General features: G+C 47.2%; 3 protein-coding genes across 3 annotated transcripts; 1 reads left to right on the plus strand and 2 right to left on the minus strand.

The window, feature by feature from the left end:
* Nucleotides 1–854: 854 nt before the first annotated feature.
* Nucleotides 855–2,245, minus strand: PtA15_5A72 (uncharacterized protein; the record flags this gene model as incomplete). Its single annotated transcript, XM_053169522.1, has 2 exons — nucleotides 855–1,990; nucleotides 2,053–2,245. The coding sequence occupies 2 exons, from the start codon at nucleotides 2,243–2,245 to the stop codon at nucleotides 855–857; spliced, it is 1,329 nt and encodes a 442-aa protein (XP_053020057.1).
* Nucleotides 2,246–2,674: 429 nt separating this feature from the next.
* On the plus strand, nucleotides 2,675–3,241 carry PtA15_5A73 (uncharacterized protein; the record flags this gene model as incomplete). Its single annotated transcript, XM_053169533.1, has 3 exons — nucleotides 2,675–2,849; nucleotides 2,936–3,048; nucleotides 3,143–3,241. 3 exons carry the CDS (start codon nucleotides 2,675–2,677, stop codon nucleotides 3,239–3,241), a joined length of 387 nt encoding a protein of 128 aa, XP_053020058.1.
* A 15,519-nt stretch (nucleotides 3,242–18,760) lies between these two features.
* On the minus strand, nucleotides 18,761–20,290 carry PtA15_5A74 (uncharacterized protein; the record flags this gene model as incomplete). Its single annotated transcript, XM_053169544.1, has 8 exons — nucleotides 18,761–18,787; nucleotides 18,868–19,373; nucleotides 19,434–19,523; nucleotides 19,605–19,739; nucleotides 19,830–19,873; nucleotides 19,947–20,077; nucleotides 20,143–20,208; nucleotides 20,288–20,290. The coding sequence occupies 8 exons, from the start codon at nucleotides 20,288–20,290 to the stop codon at nucleotides 18,761–18,763; spliced, it is 1,002 nt and encodes a 333-aa protein (XP_053020059.1).
* Between the last annotated feature and the right edge of the window lie 1,012 nt (nucleotides 20,291–21,302).

Raw genomic sequence — 21,302 nt, forward strand, 5'->3', positions numbered from 1 at the left:
ATAAATAGTCTTTGGCAAACTCTTCCCAATAGTAAAACATAAATTCCTTTACCTGATACTGTACCAGTGAAAAATATAAAAGATTGAGGGAATGTGTTATAGTAAAGAAAGATTCTTTACTCATCCTGGAAGTTGAACTATTCATTATGGTATTTGCCCAAAATAATCTATGATATCTTTAGTAAAGTAAAGACCCATTGTTGCCAAACTCCTTCCCAGGTATCCTTATTGTGAAGCCCCCATTATTTGTGCGCGGAGCAGCAGATATCAAGTAAGATAACAAGCAATAATTAAAGGCCATTTTAGGGCTAATTTGGCCCTTTATTGCCCATTACCAGTAGCAGCCTCAAAAACAGTGGCCCTTTATTGTACACATGCTGCTGCTGTTTGCGTGTCACTTGTAACAATAACGGTGAGTATTTGCTTGAATAAAATCCATCAGAAATCGTAAAGCAAAGTAACTACCCACAGCAGTGCGGCCCGGAAATCAAACCACACACCAGTGGTAACATGCAACAGACAGCCTTCATTTTCTTTCAATCACCAAAGATTCTACGACTATTGTTTTAGTTTCTTACAATATACATACTTATTATATTGCAAAGTAGGGGTCGTAGCCATACCTCTCCTCAGCAGAGTCGTCACTGCATCTCCCGGAAGGCACCCCGCCATAATCTACCTTTGTCCACTCGGCCCTTCCCGATTCGATCGACGGGACCCATGAGTGCCCGGCCGTGCTGTGATAACACACCCCTCGCGCTTTGAGTTTCCTCTTTATCTCTTGCTTGTGAGTTCCTTTCCCTGTCCATTTTTGTTTAAACGCGCAGTCTCTTCAGCCTTTCTCTCGACTCTTGTTATAGACTGGAAGGAATATTGGGAGGACGAAAAGAATACTGACATCCAAGTGTTAGACAGCACTTCAGATTAGGTAGCCACGGGTCGGGTTGCTTGAGAATCTGGGCCAAAGCAGGCTCGTGGATATCGCAGCGTTCCCAGGCCAGTTTGACGATGGATTGAGGGAGGAGACGGAGCAGTAGGATAGTAGCCAAGTTGCCCGAGAAGTGCAAGGTCTTGAGGCTTCCCAAGGCGGGCGAGGTGCGGAAGACGATGTCGAGTAGGCCCGCGTTGATGGCCGGGTCATCGGAGGTTCGGATGGCTTTGGAGGGCGAGCGTAATGGCTCCCATTCTTGCTGGACCATGATGGTCAACGACTCCAGTGCCGGAGCTGTGGATTCCTTCAAGATCTGACACAGACCCGGCCGACGCAGCTTCCTGGTGGGGTTGAAGATCTTGAGCGTCTGCAGACTCGAGTGCGAGTTCTTTAAGAGCAATGAGAGCTCCTTTTCGTGTAAATCAGGCTCGTGCAAGATGATCTTGACCAGGGCGCATTGAATGATGGGGATCGAGGGCTGGATGAGCGGCGTGATGATCTCTTCTGGGCGACTACCGAGTCTCGCCATTTCGACGATTCTGAGGCCTTTCCAGCTGGAAAACAAGCGCCCGACGACGTCTTCGGCCAGCCAGCCTGGGGTGTCTCGGTCAGGGTTCTGGAGGAGGAGAAACTTTGTGATGGTTCGACGGCTGGCGAGGGCTTCCATGATAGGCTCCTTGAATCGGCTCAGGAAGCATACGCTGATCGCGAGGCTCTCTAGGTGGGGGCAGCAGTACAGGACCTCACAGAACACCGAGCCGCCGCCCATGCCCATCGAGCAGGGCCCGCCCCACAGGAACTGTAGCGAGCGAACATGTGCGGCTAACCTGTGCAGACGCGGGCGACGGCCAATTGCCAATGCGCGGGCGCTCTCGACCTCGTCCTTTTCCTCCGCCATCCGGAGCTCGTCCTCTGCGGAGGGGCGAGTAAGCGTCCGGAGGAATAAACTTCCCTCCCATGGGTTGTCGAAAGCCACGTTGCTGAAGAGCGTCTCCTGGGCGCACTCGCGAAAGGTCGGGCTGACCAACGCGAGCGACAACAAGGGATTCTTTGGGAGTTCTGCAAATGTGAGAGTGGTTCAATGCATCATATCGAAATCAGATGAAGAGACGGCGGCTGACTGTCTGGGGGCGGAGGGGGGTAGTCATGCCAATGCCGCCTCGGGAGTGCTTGGAGCGGTTCGATCTCGGTGTGGTCGAGGCTGAAGCTGCGATGGGCCTTGTTGGTGTTGGGGCGTGGGTTGGCGGGTGGCGAGGACAAGCACTGGACTATCAGCCGGACTGCCTCGGCGGGCAGGTCGCTTAGCTTGGCCATGCCGGATCGCCGGTGATGTCTTTCAGTGGGTAATTTGCCTTTCGCTTGCTTGCTTGTTCACCACTCGCCACTCACCCCTCAGACCTTGCACTTGAAGTTGATCTCCTAGCTCGGCTGCGTCTTCCTAAACAGGACCGGAGTCCAGGACACTGTTAGCCAGGGTGCTGGTAGCTTTTATTTATTTTTGTACATACTTCGCCCCCTCTCATTGGGATAGTCCAACCATCCATCCAGCCTCCTTGTCGGCCCCCTTCAGAGATGGACCCTCCAGGGTCGCCCCTTATGTGTACATCCAAGCCAACAAGCCTTGCGACCGAAACAGTCGTCATCACATCGCGCTATACTTAATCAGCTGGGTATCGCATCCAGCACGCATCAACATCCTACTTTTCCTCCCTCCACTACTCAAAATCCACTTGCGCCTGAGCCATGCAGTCCTTCGCCCTTCTCAGCGTCTGTGTGCTGCTCTTGATCCAGAGTCAAGCTGTCTATTGCGCTTTTAAATGCAACAACAATGCGGGACCGCATGCAGGGATGAAAAACGGGTTTTGTGGGAGGACTAAACTCGAGTCCGAGTCCACCGAAAGGCCAGCAGATTATAAAAGTAAGCCCTTTTCTACGCACTCCGTGAAAGACACCAATACTCAAAGCTCCTGTCCTCGAACCCCTCCAACAACTTGCTGAGCTTAGTCTACTCGGCCGACCTGTCTATAGGCAATGGTTGGCTGACCTGCGCTGGCGTTAATGGTGAAGGCCACGATTTCGAAGAGAGATGGTGCTGTGACCTCAATGGAGACGGCTACGTATGTTTTCAACCTGCTGCTTTTTTCCTCAACCTTTCCTGTATACCCCTCTTATAAACAAGAAATTTAGGTGTAACTATCATCTATGCCACAGGAAATCAATCACATCGGCATCAAGCGCTCATTTGTTGAGAGGCACTGCTACACCCGAGGCACTTTCCCAAAACCTCCAGCCCCATCACATCACAACTGACTCACTCTCATCCTCTTCCTCTACGTTCGACGACCATGTACAACATACTTGCAATTGTCATACCGGGAGACGGAACAGGAAATCAGAAGGGTTCTTCTGAATTACCGAAGGGCCCAAAGTGTTCCCGTAGGCTTTATAAATCTGAACTAGTGTTTTTTTCCCTCATGTGTTTATAAAAATCTAGACTTTTGTACTCATCACTGCATAAACAAACACGATTGTCTTCATAAGGGCAAGATTACTCGTCTTCCTCAGGCTCTCCTGGGTTTACATGCCCCCGCCGAGAATAACACAAACTGTGCTGAGTCTTATAACAAAAGCATCATCCTACCAGTACTTCACAGAAACATGTCATGTCCCTAGCCCTTTGCAAATTCCAGCTTTGTTTGAAGTCGGGACTCCATTTGGCTGAAGCTCAAATTCCATGTGGCATTCTCACTTGGCATCAGTTCGAGCATCTCCACAGCGGGCACTGAAACCCGGGGGGCTATACCTCAGGTTTAGCACCCGCTTTCCAAGTTCAACACCCCATCAGGGCCGGTCCGCCCGACTTGCGCAGCGGCGGGAGTGGCTATGTTGGAAGTTGAATGTCGACTTCTTGGGTGTTGTTTTGTGGTGGAGACGTACCTGTTTCTCCGAGTATCATACATAATTTAATCACGAGATCCTGGTTGCTTCCGACCGGTCATCTTTTCGAAACAACTTCCAGGGTTTCAATAGGTGTGCCCCCGGGCCTTGTTTTTTTGCTTCGCCCCAGCGGGTCTCAATACCCTGGCGTGGCGGGTGCCTCCATCGGCATGGCCACCGACCTGAGCAACCCGGGGTCGAACTCTTCCGAGATCACATTCTTCTGCCCTGCGGTATTCATCTTCTAAATATTATACATCATCAATACCAATCAAGGGTCCTGGTGTCCCTCGGGGGCATGCAAGATAACTTTGTTTGCTTCGCCCAGCGGGTCTCAATGCCTTGGTGCGGCCGGTGCCCCCCATCGGCATGGTCACCGACCTCAATAAGAAGTCCCTTACCGGTGGCGGACTGCGTTTAGAGACCTTGGACCCTGACCAGTGACGTCTAGGGCGTCTCCATAATACGTGGGCCAAACAAGCCTTTGAGGAACAAGTACTTAAGAGGTGGTTATTGTTTTTACCACTCCAGTTCACCAGTTACCCCCGCTTGCAATCGAAATTCCTAAATCCATCATCCTGCACACATTAGCATACTACTCAGCATCACCTCTACCGCCAAGAGCTCTCTCTACCACTTAAAACCCACTTGCGTCTGCCCTTACCCATGCAGCCCTTGACCCTCCTCAGCATGTGCGCGCTGCTCTTGATTCAGATTGAAGCTGTTTACTCTCAGGTCATATATTATAAATGTACCGACACGTTGAAACTGGATATGAAATCAAAGTTTTATGGGAGGGCAGCATTCCCTGGCGATCTCATCAATCCTGGAGCAGATTACCAAGGTAAGCCCTGTCAGAAAAGAAATGGCTCCACCAGGACTCAAACCCGGGTTGGGCTAACTCTAGGTGCCTGCTTTACCACTAAGCCACAAAGCCTGAGTTGCCAGATTCATAATCTAACATCCTCCCGGAATCTGGATGCTCTAAGGCTCTCCTAGACCCGCTGGTGTGCTCAATCCTCTGCAGGTACGCTTGGCTCTTTGAGCTCAAGACTGTAAATCTGTCAGAAAAGAAATGGCTCCACATAACAATGGGCCTTTACTTTATCATTATTGGTAAAGTAGAGATATAGTAGATGTTTTTGGCTCAATACTATAACAGATAGCACTCCAATCAGTAAAGAATTTGTCTTTACTATAACACATATTTGATTTTTTAATTTTTTTTATAAAGGTACGGTATCAGTTAAAGTAATTTGCTTTTTTTGTTGATGGGAGATTGCAAAAGGCTCCTTATAACCACAACAAGGCATTTGCACCTAGTTTTGCCCCTTTTGATTTCAATATGCAGGGATAAAAGTACATTTAAACCCGCTTTTACCCCTGGTTATTGAAATAACTAGGGTTGAAACATGTTTAATATGGCTCTCTACTATACCAGCCCATTGGGAAAAATTCCTTTACAATAACCAGTAAGGTACCGGAGATGATAAAAACATCTATACTCTACTGGAAGGGCCTGGTTATAGTAAAGTAAAGTAAAGGCCCACCGTTGCTCCACAAGGACTTGAACCCGGGTTGGGTTAACTCTAGGTGCCTGTTTTACCACTAAGCCACAAAGCCTGAGTTGCCAGATTCATAATCTAACATGTAAGAATTGCAAGACTTTAAGGATGAAATTTCACTTTTGTCAGGACTTATGTTGTATGAACAAGGAGAAAACAACAATGAGAGAAAAAAGACAATGAGTTTCACTCTTCGTACCTTTAAGGGCAGGGTATGGTGCTGAGATGAAGAACAAGTGAAACGCAAGGCGTGGAACAAGAAAAAAAGAATGGAAAGAAAGAAAAGTAGGAAATCAGGCAAGAATGGCAAGTCTGCGGTACGAGTTCGTTGCAAGATTGCTGATGATAAACGTGAACGAAAAAGGTTCTTGAGGCAGGTGGGATTGGGCTTTGGTGGGATCTGAGCTAGGCGGAGAAAGGGCTATGTACAGGTGGAAGACTATGAACAGTTTATGCACAAGAAGATGAAGAAAAGCACAAGAGGGGGAAAGAACGTCAGTCTCTTTTATGCGCGCTAGTTTGCTGGTGCAGGTATCTCGTCTGCAACAACGTACTGTATGCAGCCTTAGAGTAGACTGGTCCAGGCAAAAAGGGAAGCACCCATGGCTGGTTCTTCACAGCTGGTTGCAAGGGTCTTGTTGATATTCATTTTGTCTGTACAACAAGAAATTGGTATTGATTAGTTTCATGACCGTTTCATCAGAACCGGTGTGGTATCCAGCTTGGTACACGCGGGAACAGTGTTCATTTGGCGCATGGAAGGACCTCAAGATTTGATCATCAAGGCAGTCAAATCACTCATGGCGCGTGGCATCGTGGCGTATCAGGTTTTTTTTATCATTTATGTGTTGTTTTCTTTCCTTTGTTCTATTTTTGAGTGCTTTTCTTTTATTTTCTCCTTCTCTTTATTACTTTTTCTTTCTTTATGCGCGCGTTGGAGGGTTGGCTTTAATTCTGTAGTGTTGCTTTTCTTTGCTGTTGGTTCTGGTTGTCTGTTGTTTGGGCGCGCGGGGCATGATGATGGGCCCGCAGTGCGCGGCGCCCTCCTGGAAGTCTAAGTTCAAGTCGAACTTAGACGAAGGGGGGGCATAGAACCCTTCTGATCCCATTAGGAAATCTATCACTGAGCTGTTATTCCGATCCTGATCCGGGGCGTTAGCAACACGCCATTTCTGAGCTTATTGATCCATAGGACACTTCAACGTTCTTCTGATTTTTCGGTTCCGCCACGAGGCGCCGATCTTTTGATTACATATAAGATCCCGAACCTTCCTGATCTCCGGCGAAATTGAGTTTGAACTCAGTCTTCTTCTCGATTCTGCCGATCTCTTCCCCAAATTTTCCTACTATCTCACTCGTGCTCTCTCCAACTACCCGAAGTACTTATCATTCTCAAGCCTGCCTTCATTCTCATAAACTTAACCGCCGACGCGCCTTCTCAGCCGTCGTAAAATACCAACCCCAACCGCTACTACTGATCCTCGACAGCTTATCCGACTAAATTCCCGGAGGGCACTTCCCCATCAAATTCTCTCATCCCTCCAACAACTGCCGCCGGCCTGCACCGGACGGAGTTCCACACCGGTTTGTTCAACGGTCTGGTACAGTCAGGGAGAAGGTTTTGTACTTACCCTGATTGATATCGTGGCTTGCGTCTTCAGGGTCGTTGCCCAAGTTGAGAACGTGGTTGGCTGGGTTTAGAGATGGCAATCGGTACCCGGGTACCCGCCGCGTGTCCGGGTACCGCCTGCTTTTTTGGCCCAAAACAGATACCCGTACCCGTACTTGGCACCCGCGGCGGCGGTACCCGGGTCTTTCTGGCGGGTACCGGCGGTACCCGCCAAGTTGTTTTTTGTAGATATGTGCCTGCTCGCCGAGAGGGATCCCTCTCGGGCTTCTGCGAGCTGGTATCAGTATACCTGCCGCCGAGAGAGGATTTATACCTGCTCGCCGAGAGAGATTTCTCTTGGCGAGCACTGGTATACACACACCAGCTCGCCGAGAGGCATTCCTCTTGGCGAGCTGGTGGGTGTATACCTGCTCGCCGAGAGGAATCCCTCTCGGCGAGCTGGTGTGTGTATACCAGTGCTCGCCAAGAGGAATCCCTCTCGGCGAGCTGGTGTGTGTACACCTGCTCTCCGACCTCTCGGCGAGCTGGTGTGTGCATACCTGCTCTCCGACCTCTCGGCGAGCTGGTGTGTGCATACCTGCTCGCCAAGAGGAATCCCTCTTGGCGGGCTGGTGGGCGTATACCTGCTCGCCAAGAGGAATCCCTAATCCCTCTCGGCAAGCTGGTGGCGCTGCAGCCGGGGATATCACACAGGACTTGCACCAGAAGGGGGTCGGGGACATACACAGCGGAAAAGAGGTAGCAGTATTGGCGGGTATCAAGCGGCGGTACCCGGGTACCCGCCTAAAAATCACACAAAAACCAACACCCGTACCCGTACTTGGCACCCGCGGCGGCGGTACCCGCGACCCTGATGAGTACCCGCCGGCGGGTGCCGGGTACCGCCGCGCGGGTACCCGTTTGCATCTCTAGCTGGGTTCACTTGAATCGAGTGGGGCTGAGCGAGTTTGAGACTGAGTTGGGTCAGGGTCCGAATTCTGACAAGCCCTTACAGCAATGCCAGGAAAGCTTGCGGCCAGCTTTTGGACCGCTGATTTCAGCCTCAAAGCCTGTATGGCTCCTGTACGTCAGGAATGTACGGAAGCCCTAGAGGGACATGCATCCGGCCACCGTTTGGAAAAATCAAAAAATGTGATTTCACAAAATACAGATGCATGAAACGTGTACCACATATATACACCTTCCAACTTCGGGACTCCCTGAAACAAGAAGTTGGATTCTTGAATCAATGGCCGGTGGAGATCAGTCATTGATAGGAGTCCACACCTCCGTTGATGCCCGGCCCGTACCGGCCATCAATAGTCACTCGCCACATTCTTGATGACCGGTTTGTTCCGGTCATCAAGAAGAAGATGTACTTCTCGAGATGACCGGTTTGTTCCGGTCATCGAGGGGAGTGTGTACTCCTCAGGATGACTGGAACGAACCGGTCATCAAGAGGAGTTTGCATGTGGCATTCACTGAAGAATTCAGAGGGCTATGGCCACTGCCAACAGACAAGCATTGAAAGACGCGTCCAATCAATTGCCGCATCTATCAGCTCACTACATAATCTACGGTGTGTGTTGGAGGTTGCGCTGAATAGAATATGCGGAACTGTTGAAATTGAAAACAAACAGCTCCGGATGAAGCAATCACAGGTTGCCTTATCCTTGGTAGCAAAGTTATTGGTGATCTGATCAAAGCAACATTGCCACCATTGGTCACTTTGTGGAACCTGAGGAATCACCTTAGGACAACGCACGGACACAATCCAAAGCCCTTGTGTTACTCCTCCCGATGACCGGTTCGTTCCGGTCATCCTGAGGAGTACATACTCCTCTCGATGACTGGTTTGTTCCGGTCATCCTGAGGAGTACATACTCCTCTTGATGACTGGTTCGTTCCGGTCATCTCGAGAAGTACATCTTCTTCTTGATGACCGGAACAAACCAGTCATCAAGAATGTGGCGAGTGACTATTGATGGTTGGTACGGGCCGGGCATCAACAGAGGTGTGGACTCCTATCAATGGCCGATCTCCACCGGCCATTGATTCAAGAATCCAACTTCTTGTTTCAGGGAGTCCCAAAGTTGGAAGGTGTATATATGTGGTACACGTTTCATGCATCTGTATTTTGTGAAATCACATTTTTTGATTTTTCCAAACGGTGGCCGGATGTGTGTCCCTCTAGGGCTTCCGTAGGAATGCCATCAGAAGAAAAAACCTAGGCCCCGTTTGGCTGCCACGGTTTACGTCATAAATGGTTGAATTTATGACACCGCGACCCAAAGTTCGCCCCCAGTTGCCACCAAAACTTTGAAATCCCTGGGGGTCACACGTCATAAATTCGACCATTTATGACGTATGACGCGGTGTGGTAAGCCAATCCTGAATATGGCACCAAAATCAAAGTCTTTTCCCCTCAATATAACCCTCTCTGGAATACTCAAGCACCCACCTCCCTTAAGGAGCAAGGCCAGGACAACTCATACCCATCAACAGGCCCCCCATTCTCTCTTCACCCTTTTTCCCCACCTTCTGGATACCCACCTACACCAACTCAATAATCCTCAAGCACCCAGCTAGGCACAAGTGGGAGAAAGTCACCCATCAGACAGAGCCAGACTATTAGGAAAGACCCTGGATATTCATCATCTTTTTCTCTCTTCCCAATCCAGCATAACAACCCCATCTTGGCATTAGCCACACATGTAATAACCACAGAGATTTCATCTTGGTTAACCCTTGTCCCCTTTGGTTTCAGCCCTTCCCTTTTCAGCCACTCATATGACATGTAATCCCTTTCTTCTGATGTTTCATTGTCTCTCCACATTTCAGCCTCTTCTCAGAACTTCCCATCCCCATAGCATTTTTAGCCTCAGCCCCTTGATTGAGAATTTTCACTGTTTCATCTTTTCTTCCAACCACAACTCAGCCCCATAATATTTTGTATATAGTCTGCCCTCTTTGGCCCTACCTTTTGTTCCCCATCAGATCCTGTCCCAGCAATCCAGGTCACTGGTCACCATTCACTAGCCTAGCTTATGCCATTAAATCAGAGTGGACAAGCTTGATAAGTCTATGCCAAATATATCAGGTTGGACAGACTTTACATTACCTTTACCTTGCTATTAGATTAGTAGAAAGTAAACCCTTAGACATACCTCAAGAATCTCCATAGCCACACCTTTCCTTAAGAGTCCATACTCTTATATTCTTTTTCTTGTTCCCCTGAGAGGCATCCCTTCAAGCACCAAATCCCTCTCAAGCTCTATTCTTCCCTCAGAGTAGTTCCACAAGTGGTGTCCCAACAGTGGCCTGAAGATCTTTATTTTTCAGTCCTTACTTTTATTTCCTAGTCTAATATAGTTACAGGATTAGCTAGTGAGCTCATAAAAACTTTATACTTAACAAATTACTTACCTTAAACTACATACTTTTAACACCTTATAAACCTACCACTTTCAACAAAATACCTTCATCAACTTCTTCAGAACAAACCTTTAGGCTATCTACTTTTAACAACCATATCATCAGCTTACAGAACAACTCCCCAACCCCTTCTATCCACTCACTTAACAATCAACCCTTAACCATGCCTAGACCTGCCAGAAGTAGCTCCCACACTGGATTAATCATCAAGACCCTGGAAGAAATGGTCATCCCTCCATTTAGACCAAAAACTCAACAACCTGGACCTGACTTGGAATCCAATACTGGAGGAGTCTTCAATCAGCCCAACCCCACACACTTTGGAGGAAACAACTTACCTACAAACTTTGGAGCAAATAATATGGAACCTAGAAGACAACCCAACCTTGGACCAACTCAACAACCTGAAGCCCATACTGGAGGATTTTTCAATCAGCCTAATCCCACACACTTTGGAAGAAACAACATACCTGCAAACCCTGGACCAATGAGAAATGGAAGTCCCTCTACTACTGGAAGCCCTGCTTTGGATCCTCTTCCTGAACCTTTTATGCCCAGACACTCAGAATCAGCTCCCATAAATCAACCATCTTATTCTAGATCAGCTATACCTACTACTAGTCATTACCTGGAAGGAGAACCTGCTATGCCAAGGTACTCCGGGGGAAATCACAAAGCAATCAAGATTAAACCACTGGATAAGGACCTATGCTTTGATGGATCCAACATGCCCATAGAAAAATTTATCAGAAGATATGAAGCAGCTGGAAGAACTGATGGAGCCACTCACTTAGACCTGGTCACCCAAATTTCTCCTTTTATCAAAGGCATGGATCTGAAGGATGAAGTTGAAGAAATGACTGGCTATGAGGACCAAGACTGGGAATTGCTAAAAAAGGAGTTACTCAACAGGTTTGGATCTTCACTTCCTTTAGTCAGATATACCAGACATGATCTTAAGGACCTAGTACACTCTGCCATTAAGGGAGGGGGTATTAGTACTACTGAACACTTTAAAATTTTTAGGACCAAGTTTGCAGCAATCACTAACTACCTGGTAAGAATGGGATACAGTTCCAGTATTGAAGAATTCAGAGATAACCTGCTAGAAGCCCTTAGTGAGGAAATAGAGCAAGCTGTCACAAAGGAGCTGGTCAGAAACAACATGATGCTTACCTCCAAGGATGGTGGTGACATTCTGCCTGAAACTGAAGTTCTTCTCTCATATATCCATAAAGAAGTCCATCAGAAATCTGTAATGTCTAGGAGAAAGGTTTGGAAAGGCATTGACTATGTCAATCCTACTACTAACAATGCTTCTCCCAAATACAAAACACAGGAAAAGGAAGTTGAGGAACTCACTAAAACCCTATCTAGCTGGCATACCCAGAAACCTTCCCCCTTCTTCATGAAAAGTCATGTACCATACAAACCAGCCCAGCAGGATAAGGACTGGACAACTGTAAAGTGCAATTACTGCCACCAAATGGGCCACTCTTTTTCTAGGTGCAACCTGGCCAATCTGGATGAACTCAATGGAAAATTCAAGAAAGAAGGTAATAATGTAAGACTGCCTGATGGAAATATAGTCCCCTGGGAAAGGAACAGAGCTTACAAGTTTGCTGTAGACCAATACCACCAGGAACAGAAACAACCTGGAATACTAAACTTACCTGCTGGAACCCTCAAAACTGGCAGCTCTACTGAACCTCAAGCCTCCTTAGGACAACTGGAAGAAATAGACCCAACTGAAGACCTATCCACCTATGACTGTGATATTGGGAAAAGGACTAGAAGTGGTATGGAATACCCAGAAGAGGTAGTTACCAACAAGAAGGTCAGAAAGGAAAAGGAAGACCACATGGATATGGACCAACCTCTGGAATATGCCAAAAAGGACCCCATCCCCCTTCCCACTCTTCCAACCTCTCAAGGAAAATCCCCAGCCAAGAAAGTCCAGATCCAAACCCCTGAAGACTCCCAAACTCCCAAGGAAAAACCAACTAGGAAGACCTATGTAGAGAAACCATTAGCTAAGGAATACCCTGAGGCAGAAGAAAGGGTAGTTAGCAGGATGCTCACTGATGGCAGATTGGAACTATCATATGCAGAACTTTTGGCCATTTCCCCTGGAGCTGTGGATGTCCTAAAGAAGAAGATCAGCCCTAGAAGGATACCTCTGGAACCCCCTTCCAAAACAACCAACTCTGGAGATGTAGAAGAAGACCAGGACCAAGAAGAAGAACTGGAACCAGAATCACCCCACTATGCTTGCCCTCTTGGATATGTAGATGCCACTATAAATGGAAAAAACTTTCAGGCCCTCTTGGATAATGGATCACAAGTCAACTTACTTCCCAGGAATCTTGCAGCAAGAATGGGATTAATAGTCACCCAAAGGAACATGAACTTAAAAGGGATTGGAGGCCATAAGAGTGAAATCCTTGGAATTGCAGAAGGAGTCACCATCAAATTAGGTAATATGTCAATGAACACTCACTTTTATGTTTCAGCAGCAGATATCCAGCCAATTTTAGGAACACCTTGGCTAAAAGATGTATCAGCAACCATCAGATTCAACAGGGAAGGATCAGAAAGTCTTTCAATTATGAAAGCAGGTAAAACTTACTTGGTACCCATAGCTCATCCAGAACACCAGAAATGGGAGAAAGATTTCCCAACCCATTCAGCAACCACCCAAAGTAATTATTTAGGACTTGACTTTTGTGCTAAAGGAAGAGACCTACCCAAACACACCTATGGACAACCCTACAGAATCCCAGTCATCCAACATAACCCCTGGCAACATAAACCAATCCCCATCCCTGCAGCAATTAAGGACCAATTTGTGGAATTAGTAAGAGAAAGAGTCAAAACTGGCCTCTATGAACAATCCTGCTCTAGTTACTCCTCCCCAGTCTTCTGTGTCAAAAAGCATGATGGAAAACTCAGAGTTGTTCATGACTTACAAAGACTTAACAAGGTTACCATCAAAGACTCTGGAATCCCACCAAATCCTGAAGAACTCATTGAATCTTTCACTGGAAGGGCCTGCTATGGCCTGGGTGATATAATGGGAGGATATGATGAGAGGGAGTTAGCCATGGAATCAAGACCTTTAACTACTTTTGAAAACCCCCTTGGAATTTTTCAACTCACCAGATTACCCCAAGGAGCCACCAATTATCTTATGGATACTCTGGCCAAGCTGTGTGCAACAGATGGAAAGAAGTGGAGACATTACCTCCCTCTGGTCTTGTTTGCTGACAGAATCTCAACCAAAAGGACAACTGGATATTCTCCATATGAATTACTTTTTGGACAACCTGCTATTTTACCTGTGGACCTGGAACTGGAAACATATCTTGGAACCAACTGGGAAGATATTAAAACAACAGAGGAATTATTGTTAGCAAGAGTTCACCAACTGGAAAGGAGAGAAGAAGTATTACAAGAAGCTTACAAGAAATTAAAGGAGTCCAGATCCCAGTCTTTGGAAAATCAATACCAGAAAAAGAATCTCAGAAAACCCTTAGGAATTGGCCAACTTGTTCTTGTTTACAACAAAAGCCTGGATTCTCAGCATGGAAATTTGTTTGAAAATAAATGGAATAGACCATATAGAATTACCAAGCAGGAAGAAGGAGGATCATACAACCTGGAAGAACTGGATGGAACAATTTTAAAAAGAAGGTTTGCTTCTTCACTTGTGAAGCCCTTTTTCTCAAGAGTATAGGCCTGCTGTTCTTCCCATTCAAAAAAAAAAAAAAAAAAAAAAAAGTAGAAGTGGGGAGTCAGTTTGACATTCAGATACCTTTTTTCATTTTTTTAACTTAATTCCTTATAAAAACTTCATTCAAAACTCCCTCACTCACCTCTATTCATATACTGCATCCATTAATTAGTAGTTTGGGGGGACTTATTTTTCACAAAGACCTTGGTAAAACCACAAAAAGAAAATTAGAATCAGCCTCTCTAACAAACAATCAAAATGAATCCCATTATCCTCCAACTCACCAATCTATCCCCTATCATCTTGATTTTCCACTCTTCAAAATTACTTCCCTGTATAACCTTTTTCTTGCTAGATGGTAACACTCCCTGGATGGCGAGCGCGATGACATAGGAGCGGAGTAGAGGACCTCGAAGCAGTCATAGAACCTAGGTTATATAGAACGGCGGGTTATCGCGATAACATGGGAGCGCACTCTAGGACCTTGAACATCGGGAAGCGGCAAGTTGATTTCGATTGGAGACTCCGCGGTGCCGCGGCCTGGAAGATCAGAGAACAAGCAAATGGAAATTGCGAAATGAAAATGTGTTGTGATGCCTTGAAGAACTTGGCGCGATGGAGGATGCGAAGAAGACAAAAGGGGAAGATCAATGGATGACTGAGGACTTAATACACAGCAGGCCATCTTATTCTTATCAAACAAAATAGAGCTCTGCCATCGCGAACGCCGCGGTCTGATCATTAGAAACCAAGACTACAACATCAGGAGACAAGCTAGGGATCGCGAACGCCGCAACTAGGCAGTGGAAACGATTCACCTTATCGCGGCTGCCTCAGCCGCCATACTATCCAACTCTGGCGCGCAAACCGGGACTCTCCTAATTCAGCTAAACTTCAGAACACCGCAATTAGGCAGTGGAAGCGATTCGCCGAACCACAGCTGCCTTAAACCATCAAAGTTGGTCCTAATTGAACAAACTTCAACGCCACATAGGCATTTCAAAACTCACCCTTTTGAGCTGATTATTGGCTCAAAGGAACCGCGTAAACATACTCTTTCTTTTGGTATAGATATTGGATACACCTAATGGATAGTTGTGCTGTAAAAAGCAACTCAGTATCTGCTATTCTTTTCTTCTCTGATTTTCACTAAGTAGTTCTCTTTTGAACATCTCAGCAACCCAGCATAATTCACCCAAGTTGGGGGTGAACAAAACCGCATAAAAATAGCTAAAAAGTTCCATGAAATCACTAAACTACTAAAAACATACATAGATAAATAGGAAAATCTATAGATAAGTCACTCAAAAATCATAAAAACATTAATAAAATTAATTAAACAATTCCTTATCTCAAAAACAATTTCCCCTCACTTTGTTGGCTTTTTCTGCTTTATCTTTTGGCTCCATTTTTCTGCTACATATTCCTTTTTCCTCTTCTTCTTTTATTTTTCATCCCATATCCAGTTTGGCTTTTTCTTTGGCTTGGATGATGGGGACATCATCAAAGTTGGGGGTGGATGTGGTAAGCCAATCCTGAATATGGCACCAAAATCAAAGTCTTTTCCCCTCAATATAACCCTCTCTGGAATACTCAAGCACCCACCTCCCTTAAGGAGCAAGGCCAGGACAACTCATACCCATCAACAGGCCCCCCATTCTCTCTTCACCCTTTTTCCCCACCTTCTGGATACCCACCTACACCAACTCAATAATCCTCAAGCACCCAGCTAGGCACAAGTGGGAGAAAGTCACCCATCAGACAGAGCCAGACTATTAGGAAAGACCCTGGATATTCATCATCTTTTTCTCTCTTCCCAATCCAGCATAACAACCCCATCTTGGCATTAGCCACACATGTAATAACCATAGAGATTTCATCTTGGTTAACCCTTGTCCCCTTTGGTTTCAGCCCTTCCCTTTTCAGCCACTCATATGACATGTAATCCCTTTCTTCTGATGTTTCATTGTCTCTCCACATTTCAGCCTCTTCTCAGAACTTCCCATCCCCATAGCATTTTTAGCCTCAGCCCCTTGATTGAGAATTTTCACTGTTTCATCTTTTCTTCCAACCACAACTCAGCCCCATAATATTTTGTATATAGTCTGCCCTCTTTGGCCCTACCTTTTGTTCCCCATCAGATCCTGTCCCAGCAATCCAGATCACTGGTCACCATTCACTAGCCTAGCTTATGCCATTAAATCAGAGTGGACAAGCTTGATAAGTCTATGCCAAATATATCAGGTTGGACAGACTTTACATTACCTTTACCTTGCTATTAGATTAGTAGAAAGTAAACCCTTAGACATACCTCAAGAATCTCCATAGCCACACCTTTCCTTAAGAGTCCATACTCTTATATTCTTTTTCTTGTTCCCCTGAGAGGCAGCCCTTCAAGCACCAAATCCCTCTCAAGCTCTATTCTTCCCTCAGAGTAGTTCCACAGCGGCAGCCAAATGGGGCCCTAGTTTCTTTGTTTTCCACTTTGGGGCCTTGAGGGCCCCACCATTGGATTCATGGAGTGATTTTACTTCGATCCGGCCCTTCGCCGCCCCTGCCCCCCTCGCCCCTCGCCCGGCCCGGCACCCATGTCAAAGAAAACCAGCTGCCCAAACGGGTTTTGTCTGCCTGTACAGTGAAGCTTTACAGGCCTGTGGCTGAAATGCAGAAATCATTTCAGCCACAAAATTTGGCAAACTTTTCCGGCATTGCTGTATGCGCGCACCCAAACAGCCAGAACTCAATACTCAAATGATCTCTTATCCTCCAACCCCCAACCATCCGGCCATCCAGTAGCCCCGGCCGACCTGGACTACGCTGACCAGGGAAGATTTAGCTGCCACACCGTTACGGTGGGCATGGGCAACCACCCAACAACAGGCAGATGGTGTTGTAACAAGAGTATAGAGAGTCCCGTATGTTTTCAATCTGCTGCTGTTTTCTAAACCAGGCCTGAATTTGAAACGCTTTAAAACTGGCAACCTTCCTTTTCACATATTAGACAATTAATCTCACACTCAACAAGCACTGGCTTAAACTCAACTGCTATTGGGGAATCCTTGCTTCTGACTCCTAGAGACAATAAGATCAATCAAATCACGACCATCTCATTCTCAACATTGTTCCCCAGTGTCAAACACCAACGGTGGGCCGCTACGCTACACTACGCTACAGGGCCACTTAGCGTTAGCGTAGCGGCAAAAAGCGCCCGCCCATTTTGAGTAGCGTTAGCGCGCTGTTAGCGCCGCTATGCTGCGCTACGTTTCAGCGGCGCTAACAGCGCGCCAATTGTTTGTTAGTGTTAGCGCGCCGCTACAGTCACTACGCTACGCTACGCTGCGCTACAGCGCTTTTAGCGGAAAAAAGGCCTTTTTTTCAGCTAAAAGCACTGTGGCGCACCGTAGCGCGCGCTCTTTTGCGCCCTGCGTGTGTAGCGTTAGCGCAATTGTGCGCATCTGCGCTAACGCTACGCTAACAGCTAAATTAGCTGCGCACCCTTTGCGTGTAGCGTTAGCGCAGAAAGGCGCAATTCCGCTAACGCTACGCTAAAATTTAGCGGAATTCCGCTACGCTACGCCACGCTAACGCTACGGTTAGCGTAGCTGGCCCACCGTTGCAAACACCCATGCACAAGCAATGCCAGACTCAGGATGGTTGGTACATACACCACGGGTGCAACAAAATATTTTGAAAACCAGTATGATTGGTTTTCAAAATATTTTTTTCAATTGAGTCCGGATGTCCTGAAGAACAAGTTGGACTAACCATTTTCAGATATTTTTAAAATATTTCTGGAACCACCTGAGGTGGTTTTGAAAATATTTTGGAAACCAATTTGGTTTGAAAAATATCTCCAGAACCATTTGAAATGGTTTTGGAAGCCGTTTGGATGCTCCTTCTCTCACAGCACGGTTTTTGGGACCTTTTTGGCAACGGAATGTGTCCACAGACCAGATTCAGACCAATTTGGTTCTGACAACCACTAACCAATCAATTTGGTTTTCACAACCATCCCAAAAACTTTTGGTGCACCCGTGGTGTAATGGCTGAACAGCAAATCAGAAGGATTATTCGGAATTAGAAACATGCCAAAAGAATAAAGCACTCCCGTGCGCGTGATTTGAAGTGCTCTTCTTGATGTTTTGTAAATATTGTAAAAAATGTGAATTTCTGCAGCCATCACCCTACTCAAAACAGCTCCGTCAGTACCAATGCTAAACGGCCAGCCTCTTAGCTGGTAGACTTAGACTGTGCAAGTTATCTTGAGGACTGGGCAAGCAACCTGCACAAATTCTTTTTGGACTTGAGTGTATTCACCCTGAAATCAAACAAGCTGAATATTGATCCCATCCTTTAAGCAATAGATCTCCTCTGAGTAGTGCCGAAGGCCTATATATTCTTTTTACATCTGGAGGGAATACAACTACAACATTCCCTGGCCCAATCTTGACTATCTGGGGTGTCACTAGGAAAGAGAGGGCAATGATGTGCTTGAAGCTGTCCTGGACAGATTTGGGGACATAAACCTTTGCGGAACGAACGACGCGCGCCTACTGTTGCATTTCCGATACACATTCCTGATATATAACGTAATTATTCAAAGGTTCAGTACGAAATGGATCCAGTGAAGATACAAAACTGTAGCAATGAAACTTACCCAGCGACCTTTCAAATTTTCCTTCCATAAAGTTACTTTGCCGTCGCCTGCCGTTACTGCTAGTACGTTCCCTCCGATACTCCAACTGACCCTCCAGACTGGGCCGTTGAACTTGCCACCATTGCCGCTGGGATCAAGAGTGTGTTGCTTCCAAGCTCCTTTTGTCCCATCTTGCGTCCAGACGTTGACAACTCGATCCTGACCTGCGGAAGCCAGATACGTCCGCGCGAGCCCGATGCTGGGAGAGTAAGCCACGTCTCTAACCCAGTCTGTATGCCCTCCCTCGAGTGTTTCGGAGAGCTCCCAGATCTGCGTGGAGGGATTAAGCGTCCAGATTTTGACAAGCCCATCGCACCCTCCAGTAGCAAACTTTTGAGGCTCTGGGGCAGCTTGCTGCGCTCCACTTGGCGAGCTCAGTGAGGTTGGAAGGTACGGCGGGGCCCATGAAACCGCGTTGCAACCGATAGAATGCGCGACAAATAGAGGTGCATCCCAAGTTCCGTCATCTAAACAAAAGGTACCATAAGATACTTGACATGCCGTTTAAGGGTTTTTGTTGCGCTTACCTTTGAAGGTAAGAACTGAAACCTTTCCGTCGGAACTGGCACAGGCTAGGATCGGGCCATATTCATGGGGAGCCCAAGAGATCGAGTTCACTGAACGGTAGCAATACAGAAGACCAATATTACGAAGTTGAGTAATTGAACCTTTCTCATCAAGAGGATGTATCGACGTACCTGAGGCAGAGTGTAGGGTGTGTTCTTTGATCTTTTCCCAACCGGTTTGGCGCTGATTCACCGAGCCAGTTCCTGAAGTTTCTCTCCAGACGAAGATCTTACCATCATACGAACATGATGCCAAGATCGAGCCAACTGTTAGAGAGCGAAAATGAGGGGGCGAAGGTTTGGAGATTTTGTTTAATCTTGCTTGTCTACAGCTCGAGATGTGGAAGAGCGACTTACACTTCGGGTGGGCCCAACTGACTTGCCAAACGGGACCGTCATGGCTGTGATGTGACCGAAGCGAGACGGGTGGCGTGAGTATGGAACCAATCAAAAAAGTGGCGAGCGAGTACCTACCCTCGGAGTGTGTCGACGAGCTGATACTTTGGCTCGACTGCCGATGGGTCGACAACATCAAATACCTTGACGGTCCGATCAGATGAACATGTCGCGAGTCTTTTGCCGTAGAAGTCCATCTGGGCATCGTGCTACCGAGCGAAGAATGGTTTCAGAGTGAGAATGGGGCCAGAGTTGACAGAACAAATAGACCTACGATCATATCTTCATGGTGAGTTTGTACTTGAAGTGGAGCCGGGTTGGATTGAGCTAGTGGTGCACCCTGCGATTTTTGTTCAAGTAAAACGAGTTAGCAAAGACGCCGACTATCGGGTACTCAAGAGAACGATTAATCGACTGACCATGATGATACGATTTCCAGATTTTTTTGAAGGTTCGAGATGATGTTGAATGTGTGCAGAGGATCAACACCCAGCACACGACCGGGCTTGATGTCATGCCATCCCCCGGGGGGGACAGCTGGCACATCGGGGGAGGGCATGGAATTGGTCAGTGCACACTATCAAGCTCGACCCAATTCTTGTCGAGTACGTATGCTTCTCTTTGATCTCCAAACAAAACCAACAGTTTCAAACGGCTGATTGAACACCTCACGAATCACAGGTGTCACCGAGGCTTTCGACGCACATACCAGTCCACTCAAAATAACCAGCTGGCACGCACTAAAATACGAAAAATCAACTGAAGAGGGGACAAAACAAGCATCCAAGTGCAGATAGTCGGTGATGTAATGGCAAGCGAGAAGGATCTCTATTACCAACTGAAGTACTCGGCCTGGATTCTGCGCGGCCAACGGGAACGGTCTGTCCAGGTTGCTTTCGGACCAGCTCTGTGGGCTCTGCAAAGTGCTGGGAAGGGCAAGGTCACCAAGCCGTTGATGGCAGGGCAGGGACGGCCGGGGGACAAGAAGTCAAGTTATGCGGGGGACGCCAGACCGCCGCCCTGAGGGAAGGGGTTCGGTGATTCGGCGCCGTTGATATTCCCAGGCAAGACCCTGAAGTTGCGCATGAAGAACGTTTTTCGTCGCCGGTCGTGGCGGGCTCGTAATTCTCGACGGCAACGGGGAGGGAGAGTAGATTGGCGGGGCGCATCTGGGTTCGGCGAGCGAGGATACCGCATGTCCGGCCACCTTCCTGTCTGCCAGCCGGCCGTGACGAACCAAGATGGCCGGCAAGATCTCCGGCTCCATTCTCCTATCACGAGAACTCCTCCGTCCCGATCATTATAATTTATCTAACCGTTGAGAAAACACATTCTCAAACTCACTCGTCGTAAGCAAACAGAATCCTTCGAACCCGGCTGTTCATCGCCACCCTTCTTCTCAGCAAGTTATGTAATCAGATTGACTCTGTAGGC

The sequence above is a fragment of the Puccinia triticina genome, chromosome 5A (genome assembly GCF_026914185.1).
Source record: "Puccinia triticina chromosome 5A, complete sequence".
Classification (NCBI taxonomy): Eukaryota; Fungi; Basidiomycota; class Pucciniomycetes; order Pucciniales; family Pucciniaceae; genus Puccinia; species Puccinia triticina.